Source organism: Peromyscus eremicus, chromosome 15 (genome assembly GCF_949786415.1).
Source record: "Peromyscus eremicus chromosome 15, PerEre_H2_v1, whole genome shotgun sequence".
Lineage (NCBI taxonomy): Eukaryota > Metazoa > Chordata > Mammalia > Rodentia > Cricetidae > Peromyscus > Peromyscus eremicus.
Window position 1 is genome coordinate 59,597,494 of NC_081431.1, and position 17,848 is coordinate 59,615,341.

The 17,848-nt window shown below is 53.4% G+C and overlaps 1 protein-coding gene across 1 annotated transcript in view; it reads right to left on the minus strand.

The window, feature by feature from the left end:
- Plekha6 (pleckstrin homology domain containing A6) overlaps positions 1-17,848 on the minus strand; it is a 121,163-nt gene that overhangs the window by 23,691 nt on the left and 79,624 nt on the right. The window contains 10 exon segments of the mRNA XM_059281226.1: positions 1,723-1,809; positions 2,201-2,343; positions 2,346-2,630; positions 2,633-2,715; positions 4,132-4,614; positions 6,380-6,522; positions 9,887-9,987; positions 12,760-12,832; positions 13,475-13,579; positions 17,123-17,237. Coding sequence (XP_059137209.1) covers positions 1,723-1,809; positions 2,201-2,343; positions 2,346-2,630; positions 2,633-2,715; positions 4,132-4,614; positions 6,380-6,522; positions 9,887-9,987; positions 12,760-12,832; positions 13,475-13,579; positions 17,123-17,237 — 1,618 coding nt within the window.

The following is a 17,848-nucleotide window of genomic DNA, read 5'->3' on the forward strand; positions in this document are numbered from 1 at the left end:
AAGAATAAGTGTGTGGGTTCACCGAAAGCCTATCTAGACCGAGGTTTCTAGTAGCCCTCTTGGAGTTAAAGGACAGCGGAGCAAAGGGAAAAGCCTGGAGGAGGACCAGGCAGTCAGCAGCTTGTGTCTCACTGGAATATTCATTGCCTGGTCAGCTTGCTCATCATCCAAACTGAGCTGACATTACTGCCTCTGTGTCAGCCACACTGAATTCTCAGGACCATGAGCGTATACGCAAAAGAGCTTTGTTGAGGGACTAACAAATATATGAAATTGATACCATTTTCTACTAGGGCAAATCTATAGGATACCTGTTTATAACTATGGAGCTTATCAATGACTGGTAAAACAGGATATGACTTCCCAGATCCAGGCTTAACTAAACCCCTGGCATCTTTGGCCGAAATCCTGCCTCTACTCTCTTCAGCAAAAATGTCAATGCCCACCTGCCTGTGAGGGCCGTTCCGTGTGTGCCCGGCAATGGAGAATGCGGATAGTGGTAGTTAATTATTTGTGTTCCCGTTCCTACGCTTCTCTCCTGACGACCACCCCAGCTGCCCATAAGGGATTCAGGGGGAGGGAGATGAGGAAGCAAACCGAAGCACAAGCCACTTTGTTGGGTCTTGGCGACACCAACAAAGGTTGCCGGATGGCTGGAGGGTGGTCAGGGACAGGGGAACGGGGACGGGACAGGAGGGCATGGGATGGCGAGGGGCACCAGCTCTGCCTACCTGCTGGTCCAAATACTCTAGGTTTCTTTGCAACTGAAGATCTAACAGTTCATCCTACCCGGAGCCCGAGGCCAAAGAGCCCACCAGCAACACAAACAAACAGGAACACACAAAAGAAAACGATAAAAAGAAAAAAAAAGAAGAAGAAGCAAAGTAGTTAAGAGTTAGCTAGGCATGGACAGGGAAAAGTCTCTGTCTGGTCCTGTAAGTGGTTCTTGGGTGGACGGGGACGAGACCACAGGCAGGTGGAGAAGGGATGAGGGACACACTTTCCCAGCTGTTAGCTCTGTTCCACCCTGCGAACCTCATCAGAAGGGTTTCCAAATATTCTGGGGAAATGGGCTATTTCTGGAAACGTACATTTGCTGTGGATCAAGGCCCTGGAGTCTGAACAGCAGTGTGAGCATCAGCGTGGGGAGTGATGCTCCTGCACCCTGGCCTCCCTTGCCGGGTATGGGACAGATTCTTTAGTGGTGTGGAGTGTCTGTATCTGACCCTCCAGGGGAATACATCTTAGAAGCAGAAACAGCAGGAAAGGGAGCAAACACAATGCGGTACACTCTTTCTTCCTCGGTCAGAACCCTGTCCCTTCCCCACAGGTGGCATTCCAAACAAAGGCAAGCTGTCCTCAAGGCACCAAGGGGGAAAGTCCACATGCTCTAGCCTGGGAGACCTAGGCTGGCTCTGCATCCAGCTCCCACTCCTAGCTAGCCTTGGCCCCTCCTCCTGCGTGCTGGTGAGAAGAGCTGCCAGCAGGAGAGCCTATGCCCTCTGCTCTGTGCCACAGAGGAGAAGGGGCAGCTGGCTCCAAACCCTGTCCTGGGGGCTGGAGGCTTGGTGGGGAAGGAGGAGGTATCCAGAGACTTCTAAAAATACATGGGCCAGGCACTGGGCCCAGAGCATCCCTGGCACCTGCCCCAGTTCAGCTCCACCTTGGGTGGATGCAGGCGAGGAGGTCCTGAGGTGGAGTGGAAGGGAGGAGAGGACGTACCATCTTATCGTGGACCGTGGGGGATGGTGGGTAGTTGTAGGGGAACAGTCCTGCGGGGACTGGCCGCCTGTCTCCCAGGTAATCATACTGGAAGAGAAAGGGGATTGCAGAGGTGAGAGAATATGGCTAGGCTGTGGACTTCCCCACCAACTAAAGTTCAAGGTTAAGGGGGTCTGTCTTCTGTCCCAGAGCCGAGTTCAAACTGAAATGCACAGCAACCCCATTCACAATAACCTGAGTCCTCACAATCCGAGGACAGACCTTCTCTGTCCTCTTAGACACGGCGCAATGTTTTAGCACAATCTGGGAATAGGCAGGGTTCCTATTTAGAAGCCAGAACAACCCCCAAGGCAGCTCGCTTAGGGATGGTACCACAGGCCAGGCTACCCAGGGCAGATCCCAGATATCCCAGCATTTCCAGCTCTTCTCAGCAGACAGTCTCAGGGGCTTCGGAGGGAGGGGCGGGCTGGTGGCTCACCTTTGGGGAGCTGATGGATCTCCTCATCACATAGGCAGCAGGGTCTGCATAGATGTCCTCGCTGCGAGGTGGCAGCCGATCAAAACGGGCACTAGGTGAGCGCACGGGGGAGTAGATTCTGGCACGACTGTAGGAACCCTGGCTGGCGAGCGGGGCACAGAGTGGGACCGGGGTTGCAAGGACAAGCGTCGTAGGGAGCCAGAGGCAGCATCCAGCTCATCATAATAGACTGGCTGTCGGGAGGGGCTGGGGATCCAAACAGTGCCATCCTGCCGCCCATAGCTGGTGGGCTCCTTCCATTCACGAAGCTGGTAAGTGGGTCCACCCCCATTACGGAAGGAGTGCCGCTTGTCCTCCAGGGCCCAGGGTGGACTAATCCTATCGTAGGCTGGCATGGAACAGATGCTGTCTGGCCGTACTCCTGGTGGTAGTACTGGTAATCCTCAGGGTACTGGGAAGAGTAGGGGCTGTAATAATCAGGGACCCGGCGGGACACAGGGTAGAACCTTGAAGGACTGACCGAGAGAGAGAGAGGCCATTGTAAGGAAAGTAGACAGCATGGACATATCATTGCCCCCCCGTGCACCCAGTCCAGTCCTCCAGTTCACAGTAGGTGCTGGAAAAGGTGTCTGGAGCCCTGGAGTATCCAGTAAGGACACAGGGGAGGCCACTGCCCAGGCAGGTTTCTAGGCGTATTCTAGAGGTGAGAAAAAGTCCCACCCCTCAACCAGCTTCCTAGAGCAAAGACTGCACCATTCAGAGCTCAACCTGTGTGTCTTTAAAATGAAATGTCCTGGAAGACAGCTCTATGCCTTATCTGCCATCTCCATCTGAGTGTGAACCAACTGACCAGGTCCCTTCCAGGACAGGTGGTAGAAGAGCGTACTCAAGTGTACCGTGCTCCTGAAGGATGAAAATGTGGCTCTCTAGTCACATGTTGTCAGAGCCAGTAGGCTCCCAGGACTTATAGCCAATTGCCCAAGTACCCAATCACCAACAGCGAGATGTTAACTGTCTAGAAAAGTGGGCTTCTTCAGGGCCCAAGATCCCTCCTGAGGCTGTGCCCACCATCCCCGGAGTTCCCTACATCCGAGCTCATTTGCCCTGACAAACACTATCAGGCTCAGTAGGTACCACCAAATATTGAAGGCCAGTCATCAGATAAGTCCCCATATTTATCCATGGAGCAAACTGGTCATCACGGAACAATCGGACAAATGAGGTACCTTGTTTCCTTCAAACAACAACAACCCCTCTCCCCCAAAAACTTGCTATGAACAGTGGCTTTGAAACGATAGAGCTGTTTCAAATGGCGCAAGTTGTTTGAACCCCAGTGAGTAGAAGCACTGGGTTCAGATGTTACAGGACCTGCAGCAGGAATTGGTGTTTAAGCTGAACAGCTTCGAGGCCTGCCTCCACACCTGCCTGCCTCCTGCCTACTCCAGGCATGGACTGCGTCTCTCTTCTCTCCTCCCCTCCCCTCCCTTTCCTCCCTTCCCTTCTCCTTCCCTCCTTTCCTCTCCTCTCTCCTCTCTCTCTCTCTCTCTCTCTCTCTCTCTCTCTCTCTCTCTCTCTCTCTCTCTCTCTCGCCCCCCCTCTGAGCCAGAGTCTCATGTAGCCTAGGATATCCTCCAACTTACTATATAGTGGAGGATAACCTTAGAACTCCTAAAACTCCCACCTCTGCCTCTCAAGAGCTGAGGTTACAGGACTGTGACACCACGCCCCGGTCTGCCCTTTCCTTTGAAGGCAGCAGACAGAGAAACAACTGGAGGCCAGGATTTGAACAAGCTGAGAATCAGGGACTGTGTTGGCTTCCCAGCACAGTCAGCTTCCAGAAGGCTCCTAATAAAGGGATGTCTCATAGGTTACGCCCTCTTCCCATGCCCTAGCTATAACAACCACCCTCCTCCCCCCACCGGCCACCTCACCTCCGAAGGTCTTCGGGTGGGGGCACCCCACGGCGCAGGTTCACCCACTGCTGAAGCTGATTCATGGAGCTTTTGCGTTGGGCAATTTTGTCGGGATCAGTACGTGGTGGAAAGCTCCGCCGGTGTCCCCCAGTGTCCCCATCATGAGGTGGGAAAGCTGTGCTTCCTGGTCGGCTTGGGGAGCTATACTGCCAGCCATTGGGTTGGGCAGGCTGTTCCCCACCTCCTGGGACCCTCGGGCCATCAGGGTAAGGACTGCCAGGCTCTGAGGCTGGTTCAGGTCCAGGTGGGAGGCCATTGGCTTTCACTAGAGGCTCTTTCTTGACTTCGGGCCTCTCCGGCCTCCGCTCGGCCTTCTCACAGCCTCTGCCATCCCCCTCCCCTCGAGTCTTGGCCTCAGGCTCCGGCTTGGTGAGACTGTTGTGAGGTGGCTGCTGATGGAGTTTGCTGGGGGGGATGTTCTCCGAGTCTGGCTTCTCGTGGCTGCAGGATGCCAAGGTAGAGACTGTCAGCCGCACTGGCCCAGCAGTGTGGGGTAGGGCAGCGGTGAGTGGGTTGGGAGGAGTGGAGAGGAAGAGGCAGAAAGGTAGTGATGGAACCAGGGCAGAGTGACACCCAATTCTTCTTCCTAAATCCCGGGCTTTACTTCAGTGCTGGGCAGTGATGTGAAAAAGTCAAATAACCCTCCACCCTCCACTTGCTCGGCCCTCCATTACCCAAATGGCTTTCCCTTCTGCTACTGACATGGAGCCCAGCCCTTGGATGTGGTAGCCCCTCATTTTGGTCTTGTCTGTTATCTGTCTCCAACCAGCTCTCCAGACCCAGCCAGCACTGTACCCCAGTTTCAGAGCAGTACAGAGACTTGTTACAGGTCCACCCTGTCCTGTGTCTTTCCACAAGTCACCGGCCGAATGGACAGTACCACCTGCCCTCAGAGGGTTGCTATGAGATACAGCATGGTGGGCAGCAAGGGTACAAGTTGTTGTCTCCAAGCAGGTCAACATGGAGGTCCCTCTCCAAAGCACAGCCCTTCTGGGTCTAGCATCATTAGAACGAAGGCTCCATAAGGGCAGGATCATGACAGGTTTTCATCCCCTGTGCTCCTAGGACCTGGTACAGAATCTATGTCCTGGTTATTTTTGTTTGTTGGGTGTTTATCAACTTGACATGAGCTATAGTTATTTGGGAAGAGCGAATCTAAATTGAGAATATTCCTCCATAACACAGATCTGTGGGCAAGTCTGTTGGGCATTTTTTTGATTGATGATTGATGTGGGAGGGCCCAGGCCACCATGGACAGTGCCACCTCCTCGGCAGGTGGTCCTGGATGGTGTAAGAAAGCAGGGTGAGCAATCCATGGGAATCAAGCCAGTAAGCAACATTTCTACATGGCTTCTGCTTCAGTTCCTGCCTCTAGGTTCCTGCCTTGAGTTCCTCCTGACTTCCCTGGATGATGCTAAGTCCCTGGATGGACTAAACTGTAAGATAATAAATAACCTTTTCCTTCCCAAGTTGCCTTTGGTCTGTGTTTATCACAGCAGTAAAAATGCTGACTAGGCCGGCATTTGCTCTTTCTGGCAAATCTGTGAAGCCGATGAATTAGGTTCTGGCAATGCACAAAGACGACCCTTGAGACAACTTCTCCTTAGAGTTTCCTGACAGACAAGCTTCCTTGCTGAAACACTGCTGGGTAAACGTTTCTATGACACATGGCCAGACCTGGGGTCTACACTGTAAGGCCCTTTCTTCTGGATCCCCATTCACCTAACTCAAGGTTCCACACAGTGGAAGGAGAGGTGGGCACTGAGGACATATATAATCTGCAGTCCTCATCCAGGACAAATCCAACTGCTAGAGTTGAGAAGAGAAAAATCGGGTTCGGAGAGGTTAAGTCACTCACCCTGAGGTCCCACCCTGGCCAAGTAGCTAACAATGATTCAAACCTGACTCCATTTTCCTCCACAGTGTTTAACACAAACAGCCTGGAAACAGTGAGTAGATGACCCCAGTCTCTGGCTCCTGGCCAAGCTTCAGTGGCACTCTCTGCAGACCCTCCCAGCTCAGGAAGAGGAGGAGGAACAGGCTAGACTCCGCAACCTGCTGGCCAGACCTGCTGCAAGGGAGGTGGTCCTCACTCCCTCTGGAGGTTTGAGCCCACACAGTGGGCCCAGCAACGGCACAAAGCTGAGTACCTCAGAATGTCTCTCTTTCCTTTCCTCCCTTCCACGCCAGGTACCCTGGCACTCACCTGTGGCGCACAGGTTGGGGCGCTGACTTCTGGGCTGGTGGGATCTGTACCCGAGCAGCCTCGCCCATGGCCTGGATCCAGGCCTCCTGCTCCTCAGGGCTCTCGGCACTGAAGAAGTAGGTACGGACTCCAGCGTGCTCGGCCTGCGGGGAGAGGCAGTGCGTGGAACTGGCCCTGGCCTCATCTACCCAGTAAACAGTCACCTGCAGGGAAAAGACACCAATACCCACAGGAGGGGCAGTCAGGCAGGCAGGCCATTCACAGCCCCCGGCTTCTTCCCGGAGGAGCTTAAGAGCCAGGCAAGGCGGGTGGCCTGCAGCCACCTCTCAGATACTGCCTGGGTTAGGTCTCTGAATATGACCTCAAAGCCCACAAACCAGGAAAGCGAGCCTACCTCCCCCACCTGAAGTAAGCAGGAGGGACAATTACCACACCCTCTCTTCCCTCGATTCCACCTTAGTGACAAGACAATTACCCCAGGGCTGGGGGAGATGGTCCCCTAAACAGGCCCATCTCAAGCCCAATTTCACTGGGAAGCTGGCCCTGCCCCTTCCTCAGGAGGAGACACCTGAGCCCCTATCCACGGCATGCAGGGCACGCACTAGCAAACAGATGGAGCACACTACCTAGTTGACGGCCGTGAGCAGGCACAGCGGGCTGGAACCCAGAAGAGAGCTCCTGTCCGGAGGAGAGGGTCCTCATGCGGCCAGAAGGAGGAGAGGCAGAGACAACCGACACCAGAGGAAGAGACAGGACCAGACGGTGAGGCTGTCCCCTTCCAGTCAGCGACACCACCCCGAAGGACAGCACTCAGCAGTACCCAGCTCAGCCCAACAAGGGATGGGGCATAGAGGGCATGCACTACGGGAATCTGGACTACGGCGGGCAGTGAATCGGGGAGCCCCAATGTTAACCCCAGCTACTCTAGCAGACAAGTTTGCTGTTTTGCTCCACCTTAAAAGTGACGCACCCACTGAAGGGCAGCACAGGAGGGGGGTTCTGCCTAGTGAAACTCAAGGAAATAAAAGGCCACAGGACTAGCTAGGTTCCTCCTGGAACCTTAGCATACTCCCTTGGTGACACCTTCAATTCCTAAAAACAACAGCAGTTAAAATTTGCATCACCTAACAGGGGGCTCCAGATGTAATTAGGAGTCTCGTTCTGGTCTTGGCTCGCTTGGATGCTAGCCCATAGGTTGATGGGGGTTGAAGGCGAAAGGTCAGGCCCTCTGGCTAAACCCAAGACTCTCCTGAACAACACCCTTCCAGTGTTTTCTCGCCCAACCTTCAGGAGACTCCCTTCACTGACCCTCACTTCTCCCTCCACCTTTCCTCAGCCTGGAATTCTCTGGGACGGGACTGGGGGCTTCCTCCCTCTGGCTGGGCAGCCCTGCAGCAGAGGACCCAGCAGGAGGCAGAGCGGCAGAGGGGGCGGTGCTAATGGACAGCGAGGGAGCTGTAAAGAGGGCAAGGAGGATGCTGGGACTTGAAACTGAAGAGCAGCACCCAGAGCCCAGGAAAAGCCCTCTGGGACAAGAACACAGGGTTGGCATGGCGGTGTGGGAGACACGGGCAGGGCTGGTGGTGTGCGGTGGGGTAGGTGGGAGTCAGCAAATGAATCTGTTTATTGCATGGGCAACCTGTGTGTGCAGCTGGCTGGCTGGGGCTCCAGTCACAAGGCAGATGGAGATTGCGCTTGGGCTCAGTCACGTGGGGGACAAAACATGCCACAAGGAACAAGGAGCAAACAGACCCAGGACCAAGCGCTTGTGACAGGAGAAGGCAGAGGGCCTGGGAAAAGACAGGGCTATTGACGGGGTGCAGGGAGGGGCATTGACGGGGTGCAGGGAGGGGCACCAGCTTTAATAGGAAAGGAGCTGGGTGGGGAATTGAGGGAGGGGGGGTAAAAGAAGTTAAGTCATTCAACCGTAGCCAGGCAGGGACAGTTCCTGGCTCCTCATTATTTGCCATCCAAGGCTTGTGCTTGGTGGCCACAACGGGACAAGCCTGATGTCTGTCTGTCTCCGCTCCCCTCCCTTCCCTGGGGATGGGACACTGAATAGCACCAGTCAGAACCCTTTGTAGGCCACTGAGCAGAGCTATCACGTGGGGGCCTTAAAGAGGCAGTGCAGGACACGGGAAAGAGGAGGGTGTGGTGTGAGTCGCTGCAGGCACCGCAGTGGTCGCCAGGCTCCACGGAAGGGTGTGCATCAGTCATTCTAGGACATGTATCTGATGCCTGCAGCTGGTACAGCTCCAGTTTGGAGTCTGTGGCTCTGACAGGTCTGGAGTGAAGGGCGAGACAGGCTGTGGATGGTGGTGTGTGGGTGCGAATGTGTCTGTGGAGCGGGCCTGTTTGTTGGTTAAACAGCCTGTTTCTATTTTCCCAGCTAGAAACCCAGCTCCCTGGAGTTCGAGTTTTATTAATTGTTCATTCTGTTCACACCTCTGGCACACGAGACCCTGGGAGGATGGAAACTAATTATGTGCCAAGTAGGTCCCTCCCTGTTCCCTGGCAGGCCCCGTGCGCGCTGCCCACCTCTTCTACCAGGATCTGCAGGGCAGAAGGAGCCTTGGAAGCTAGTGCTACCTGTAGTTTCTGTCACATTTTCAAAGCCATGACATTGGGTTTTAAGGGTCCTGGACAGCAATTCTCGACTGGAGGTGTGGGTGTGTGGGGATGTGGGGGGGGGGCTTTGTACAAAGACGTGCAGAGATGATATTATTATTTTATATTTTGAAAAGGAGCCTAGAGTTTTTACATCACAAAACACAAAGGGCATGGGATTTTTATAGTTTTTAATGGGTCATGAATTTTTTAAATGTGGAAAAATACTGGCCTAGGAGGAGCCAGCTGCAGGCACAGCTTTGCTGAGTAGGTCCCCCAGGGGTTCCGAGGGAGTGACACTGAACAGGAGGAGTCTCATTTTCCTGTGCATTTGTCCTCTCAAATTGTTGTCTGCACGGCCAGGGGTGCGTCTCCACGGCAGGACACTTGCCCAGCATCCACAAGACCCTGGGTTCCATCCCCAACACCACCGGGCAGGGGGGTACTGCTATCTCCATAAGGTTCGTAACTCAAGATTAAAACAAAATTCAACTCCTAATATTCTCTAAAGATTAAAACTTGAGCAAGTTTGACTGGGGGGCAAGTGTGCACCTCCATATCCCTAGACTCAAAATAGAAAAGAAACCTATTCAGAAAAGAGCCAAGGAGCCCCGCCCACCACAGCTCTGCTCTGTAGAGGCGGACGGAGGCAGGATGCTAGGCAGAAGGTCCAAAAGGCTCAGGACATAATTTTCTTCCCTGGTGAAAAGCCTGGCATCCCAGAGACACAGTTCTATTGACCCATCTGTGCCATTTACCCGCTGGAGAAGAAAAGAGAGTCCCAGCATGGCCTCACTTTGCCTCCCAGCCATCCAGATAAGTCTAGGGGTCATGGCCTGCTCCAGCCCCAAGTTCTAGGAGAGCAGTTTTTCCCCACCCGGAAGGGGAAGCCCAGCTGACCTTAAACGTGTGCTTCCGGCTGATGTTGTCAGAGGGCTGCACAGCGGCAACCCGGAAGCTCAACAGGGGGATGCTGCCCAGGACGCTCTCCTCCTTCTCATCTGTCATGGAAACAGAGGCACAAAAGTGCGTGTATGCCCGTGCGTGTGTATGCCTGTGCGTGTGTGTACCCGTGCATGTGTATGCCGTGCGTATGAGTGCTTATGTGTGTGTGTGCCCATGCGTGTGTGTGCGCGTGTGTGTGCCCGTGTGTGTGAAAGAACGATGCTGATGTAGAAGGAAGGGCAAGGAGCTCTTCAACCTTACTAGGATAAACATCAATGAATATTTTGTGTCAGGCTGGTTCAATACCTTACTAGATCCAACACGCCTATCTGCCCCATTACGAGGCTCTGCTATTCCCCCCATTGTCCAGGGAGACAGGAAGTGATTTGCCCAGGTTCCTTAGCCGTAAAAAGTGCAATCGGTCTTAAAACGTGGGAAGCTTAACTCCAAAGCCAGCATCCTTCACCCCATCTTGTCTATCCTGTGTTGATACGCAGGACAATTTCAACAGCAATACACAGAGGAGGGGCAGGACGGAGGTACTGACTCCTTTGGGCAATGCTTTGAGTGTTTTTGTTTTGAGATGGGGCCCTGTGTGGCCTGGAATTTACTCTGCAGCCCAGACTGGCCTTGTGCTAATGACCCCCTGCCTTGGAATCCCCAGTGACAATGGCATTGCAGCTGTGAGCCGCCACACCTTGAGGGTGACTCTAAGACCCTCCTAGGCCCTTCCCTGCTGTGGATGCCATTCAGGCCCCCCGACCTCCACAGGAAGGCACAGTGCTGCGAGGGCCTAGCTCTACATCCCAGGATCAGGCTACTACACAACTCATCCTGGATCCTGAAGGATTACCCAGCCAGTGTCCCAGCTGTCAACAGGGGACCAGAAAGGGTGGGAATATTCTGTGGGACAAGTGCGGGACATCTATGAGGCCATGGGAGCCCTTCTTATCTTTCCCAGTATTTCTATTTGTCTCCTGTCGCCCCTGAAAACCACCCAGAAGTTTTCCACACAGGAGAAACGGCTGAGGTGATAGACTCCCAAGATCGGCCTCTCTGGTTACACTCATGAGACATTAGGTCTGCGGGGTTTTGTTGTTGTTGTTGTTTTTTGGCTTCTCTGTTCAGTCCTTCCTATAGTGCCATGGGAAATGGCAGAGAAAGGGGTTTGGAGGTTGAACCCCAGGGCTGTATCTGGGGAAACAGAAGCTGTTACCATCCAGACGGCTGAGTATGGGTCAAGAGGTGCTGTGTTTGGGTGTGGCCAGTTGGTCCCAGCCCTCACTCATGCTGAATTTGATCCCCACATAACAGTGCTGACATCTTCAAGGGAAAGGTGTGCCCATTTTTTTTCTTTTTGTTTTGCTTTGAGACAGGGTCTCACTATGTACCCCTAGCTGGTCCAGAGACAAGGCTGGCCTTGAACTCACTGAGATCCACCTGCCTCTGCTTCCTAAGTGCTGGGATTAAAGGTGTGCCCAGCTGACATGTCCATCTTAGAGTGGGCTCCTCCTCCTCCAGAACAGGATGCTTGCTGCAAAGTGAAGCTGTTTTGTGTTTTTCCACATGTCCCCACTTGTCCTTCCACTTTCTGACATGTGCCAAAGCAGCACCAATACCCCCCCCAGCACCACCCCCAGCTAATCATGCCAGCACTGAGCTCTCAGACCTCCTAGCCTCCAGATCCAAAGGCCAAAACAAACCCCTCTCCTTTATTAATTACCCAACCACAGAAAATTGATGAATATGGGGCATCCTGAGACCATCCCTCTGTGGCCCATGAGCATCCTTTGGTATGCCCTGCTCTTTTCTTCAGAGACCCTGGCTCCTCCCTCAATCCTGTCCCATGCCGGTTCTAAGGGCAGGGGAATTTCTTATTCCTTAGTTCTAGACTCTCCTCTGTCCCTGTCCCTGTATCCCTAGCCCTTGCTTGGCTTCAGCTCAGGAAGAGCAGCTCCAGGGCAGAGGGTGAGCGGGTACAACATGTATTTGTTGAAGTTAATGATTCACCGCCCTGCTCTCAGACCAGGCCTTCATCACAGCAGGTAAGTGAAGCCCACAGCCTTGCTCAGAGATCTTCTCAACCTCTCTCTCCTCATCCCTCCTGCCCGCCCCCTCCCACGCATCTTGGTCACCGTAACTGTCATTAGCCCTTGCTTGGGTCCTCTGCGCTCACTCACCCTGACACATGTTGCTGTGTGCACTTTAGAATAACTTCCTGGAAGAGGCTGTGCCAGAGTTCCTCAGATCTTTGTCCTCTTGTGTTGGGGCAGGGGAGCCCCACGTGAATGTGGGGGGGGGGGGTGACAGAGAGGCTAGAGGCCAGGACTATTTGTTTATCCAGCCTCGCCTGAACATCTTCCCTGCTGTCCAGCTTTTAGTGCTGCGGACTTCACAGTAAACAAAATGGTAAACAGTCTTAGCTGCCAGACCAGATTGCATATTCTGTTGGGCCAGGAGGAAAATCAGCACCAGCCTCCATTAGGCGGTGACTTTCAAGCAGTAACTAGTGACCTCCTCCTCCTTGCCCTTTTCCTCCCCCTACCCAGGAATCTCAGCCCCCAAATGTCTGCCCTGTTCACCTGCTGTATCATCATTTGGGACCCAGAACTGCTGCCTCCTGGATAATTATTTATGGCTAGGAATTGAATAAGCAGAGAATGAATCTGAGACTGGGCTGTGATGCCCATGGCCCACATCCTGCCAGTGCTAGGAACCTGCCTGGAGAGATCCACCTGCCAATGAGCTTCCAGAGCAGAGCCCAACAGCCAGACAGAGTGGTCCGTGGCTCCCCCTGCCCCGGCAGGGCAGCGCTGGGGCAAACTCACCTTTGTAGTAGAAGAGGCAGCGATCCACCAGGACAAACCAGCGCTTGTTCCACTGCTTAACCCCGGAGCTGGCCTGCGGGACACACAGAGAGACAGATGGGAAGGCCATGAGCTGGGTGTGGAAGAGAAGGCAGCCGCAGTCAGAGCACTGCTCTAGTTACAAGGACATCCGGCTGGAGCTGCAGCGCCGGCCGCTGCCACCAGCACGTGTCAGCGACTCCCTTGAGAGCTCAGATACCGGGAACTGACATCAGATTATTGCCTGTGACTTTCCAGTTCTGTCATTTCTGAGGCTCCGGGGAAGATGAAGGGGGGCAAAAGGTACCCCAGAATGAGTACGTAGAAGAGCAGACAAGAATACAGCAGTGTCCATCCAGGGCAAGTTGGTAAACTCCAGGACTCGAGGCCACCCCACCCCCACACAGCGAGGGGATGCACAGGGAACGTGCCATGGGTTGCTGATGGGATTAGTGACCGGGCATATTTCAAAGTCATCACATATGCCCATCAGGAACCTCATCTTGGGTCCCCCAATTTGACACTAGTTCACTTTGGGGAGGTTTTCAATTTCTCAGAACCTTTGTACAATTGGGAGACATTCAGAGGCAAGAGGAAAACACACCAAAGAGGGCCTGAGCTGCCGTGAGTACAGGAGCCTCCCAATGCTGTGAAGAAAGTGACGGTCGCTGTAGGCAACATGGCAGGGTGGCCTCACCTGTTTGAAGAGCCAGCCGGCCTTGGTGACAGGGGCATTGGGGTTCCGCTTCATGGAGTGTGAGCGTTTACCAAAGGCAATGGCTTTGCGGGAAGTTCGAGTCGCCTGGAGGGGCAAAGGCAGCAGTTAGCCCAAGTCCTCTCCTCTCCTTACAGCTCTGTTGGCAAGGGAGCTGTCCTTGCTAACGGGCATACCTCTCCAGTGGGCCCCTGGTGCCTTCGCAGTAAGAGGCAATGTGAGGCTGTGATCGTCTAACTAACTCAAGGGCCTGGCCTTTTAATTCTTTGGATCGTCTGATCTCAAACATGAGTTTCAACATTTCAACATACTAGTGGTTGCATGGCTTTTGTCTTTTGTTTTCCTCCTCCTGGGAGGAACATGCACACACACCATGGTGAGGTTGGAAGTCAGAGACCGATCTGTGGTCTTAGCTGTCCTCTCCCTCCACCACGTGGGCTCTGAGGATCAAACTCAGGTCATCGGGCTTGGCAGCCAGCGCCTCCTCCCCAGGCATCCAGCAGACCCATCTGCTCCTTCTTCTGGTCCCCCTACTCTCCTTACCATCACCTCTTGCACAAGGCTTCTGGCACGCACACAACGTCCCCACACTATCCCCTCTGCATCCTGTCCCTGTCTTACACCAGACATTCCACAGAGCTGGGAGGGTAGACAGTGTCCCCCGGCTGTCACTGCCGGGTGGACGCATCACCCCCGGGTCTGGCAATGACAAACTGTCTTCTTTGAGCTCTGCGGCTGACCTTTCAGCATAACCCTGCTGTGTTTTGTTTGTTTGTTTGTTGTTTTTGCTTGGTGTGTTTGGTTTTAGTCTAAGGATTATGGTGTCAGCCGTTCTCTTCGCCATAAGACTTGCAATCAGCATGGGAAACCTCACTGCTCTTGAGGATGGCCCATCCAATGCCCTTTTATATGACCTCACGTCCTCAACTCCAAGCCATGCATGGAGAATCCAGACCCTGCCAGCACCCAAGCCACCACACCGCCAGCACCTTCAACCCCACAGGAACATTTTCCCATCACAACACTTCGTCTTTGGGGCTTTGTTCCCCGTCTCCTCAGCTCTACCAGCTTTTCTACGTCACGTCACGCAGAGCCTCAGCTCCTCAGCCCTTCCCTCTTTGCTGGATCCACGCACACGCTACTGCCCGGTTTCATTTCCGTCCGAGCCAGACTCAAAATCCCCACCTGCTGACTTTCTGCCCTGTCTTTCATGAAACTCAACATTCCAACTTAACCCCATCACTCCTGTCTCCTCCGAACTCTCAGGAATAGAAGTACTGCTCAAGGGGGTGCGGGTGGGGATCATACTGCACACACGTGAGCTGCACACACACCACAGACCTCCAGTCCCCAGCCCCAGTGGGGATGAGACCCGAACAGCAACTCCACTTCCGCCTCACACCGTTTTCCCAAAACTCCCGACCCTCCCACCTCTTCCCTCCCCCGCTCTTACAGCCAGGCTCCAGATACCCAACTGTAGTTATACACGCACTTCCTCGATTTCATACCCTTTACCTAGAAAACTGCCACCTTTGTCTTTGAAAGAAGCCTCGCTCCCCTGGCCAAGGACAACGCTGATCCACGGTCTCCTCAATGCTGCCCCACTGAATGTCTCTCTCAAACCTGCCTCTAAGAGGCAGGGGTGCGGCTCAGTAGTGAAGCACTTGCTCTCGCCTAGCATGCAGAAGACCCCGGATTCCATCCCTAGCAACACCGCACACACATATTTACACACACACACACACACACACACACACACACACACACACACACACACACTAAAATCTACCTTCAAAATACCCTCCTCTAGCTGCTTCTCCTCAGCCAGAGCACTCAGTCCCCCCAAGCTCCCACACACCTTCAATCTCCTTTCAGCCCTCAGCCCCTGTGTGCCATAAGACCCCTCCTTCTCTTCTGGGTTCAGCTACTGGGAAGAGCCTCATCCTTTTTTTCCTTCCCGGACTCCCAAGCCTCCCTGTTGAGGTTTGAACGTGAAATATCTCCTAAAAGGGCTCATGTTTTGAACACTTGGTCCCCAGTTGGTGGTACTATTCTGGAAGGCTGTGGAACTTCCTGATGAGGTGGACTGTGGCTGGTGGGGGTAAGTCACTGTCCCATGTACCCCCATACACATATTCCCTCTCACACACCCACTGTCCCATGTACCCCCATACACACATTCCCTCTCACACACCCACTGTCCCATGTACCCCCATAAACGCATTCCCTCTCACACACCCACTGTCCCATGTACCCCCATACACACATTCCCTCTCACACACCCACTGTCCCATGTACCCCCATACACGCATTCCCTCTCACACACCCACTGTCCCATGTACCCCCATACACGCATTCCCTCTCACACACCCACTGTCCCATGTACCCCCATACACGCATTCCCTCTCACACACCCACTGTCCCATGTACCCCCATACACGCATTCCCTCTCACACACCCACTGTCTCATGTACCCCCATACACGCATTCCCTCTCACACACCCACTGTCCCATGTACCCCCATACACGCATTCCCTCTCACACACCCACTGTCCCATGTACCCCCATACACGCATTCTGTCTCACACACAAAAATTGAAAACACCTTTCTGAACCATTTCAAGCATTTCAGAAAAGCAGGGACTATCACCACAATCATTCCTTTATGTTGTTTCTTCCCCCTAATAAGAACAGTCAAGTGGAGCTAGGCCTCCCTTTGAGGGCTTCAATCTTGTTACCTTTCTCTTCCCTAAAGGCAGCCACTGACCCAAAATCGGTCTGCGGTCCACGATTATAAGCTTGTGCTGCAGAGATGTCTATAAATATGCAGCTCTGCTCTTCACCTTTGTACATTTTACATAAGTCATATTTTTTCAGATTGTGCAACTTGCACAATTGTGTTTCCAACGCACGCTTGCTAGTACACATAGAGACACACACACTTGGTTTGGGGAGAGTGCTTGGCACGAACACACTGCAGTCCGGGACTGCTCTCTCCCAGTTTCCCCTGGTTTCTACAACTCCTCTCCTTCCCCTCTCTACCTTCAGTGCTCATCACGCCTCTCAAACGGCTTGTCCAAGTCTCGAAGTCCCACAGTCACTGGCCTCAAAGGACACATTCCACCCCCTTTTCAATGGATAACTTCATCTTCCAGGGTCCCCTTTCCTCCACCTCCCATGCTGACGCCCCTATCACCTCATCTTTCATGGGAGGTTCTTTTGCTGTCTCCTAAGATCAGTGGTCCTTAGGAGAGTGGGAGATTTTGTCCCCAAAGGACATGGACAACATCTGCAGACATTTTCGGCCATGACAACAGGAAAGGAGGTCCTGTGGGCATCTAGTTGGCAGAGGTCAGAACGCTACTTGACAGCCTACACCACTGGAAAGCCCCACCCACAAAGCGTTACCCAGTCTCAAAAACTAGTAGGGCTGAGGTAGAGAACCCTGTGTGTGGAGCCTCGTCTTCTATGAGGTACTTGTCTGGGCTTTCCTCCCTTGTGCTCTGCACTGGGTTCTTGTACCTCCTTGCCTGCCCACTGGAACCTAGAGATGTGTTGGGCAGGCAAGGCTTTTCCTGGAGATCCTGAGATCCTCCTACCTGGCAGCATTTCCTAAAGGGCTGGACTTACCCGGATGTTGGGCCGCTCTGGAGGAACCTCTGACACCATGTTGTGGTTGGATAAGTCGCTGTTGATGGTAGCAGAACGTTTTCCACCTGTTTTGTTGGACATGTCCAAGGCCGATCTGAATGTAAGTCAACAACAGAAGGCAACTAGTCAGAGCCGAGAAGCAAGGGAAAGCACCCGCCCTGCCCCCGCCCTGCCCCCACTACCCCAGCATCAGCACAAAGTCCCAGCCTCAGGTGCAGCTCAGAAATCATCCCAGGGGCTCCTTTGGTTCTTCTGGGATAATCTCCCTTTTCTTGTCTGTTCATTTATGGATTTGTCTTTTGGATTTTTGAGACAGGGTTTCTCTGTGTAGTTCTGGCTGTCCTGGAACTTGCTCTGTAGACCAGGCTGGCCTTGAACTCAGAGATCCGCCTGCCTCTGCCTCCCAAGAGCTGGGATCAAAGGCGTGCACCATCACCACCTGGCTGGCTTGTTTTTTAAAGACAAGGCCTCACATAGACCAGACTGCCCTCAAACTCACTATGTGAGGCTGGTCTTAAACTCTTTGATCCTCTTGCCTCTGCGGACCAAATTCTAGGATTATAGGCATGTGCCACCCACGTGGCTTTCTCCTGTTCATGTACATTTAAGAATCTGGACTCTGAGATAATAGACTACGGTTACTCTTATTTTGAGACAGGCCCAGGTTGGCCTTGAAATCAAGATCCTCTAGCCTCAGGCTCCTAA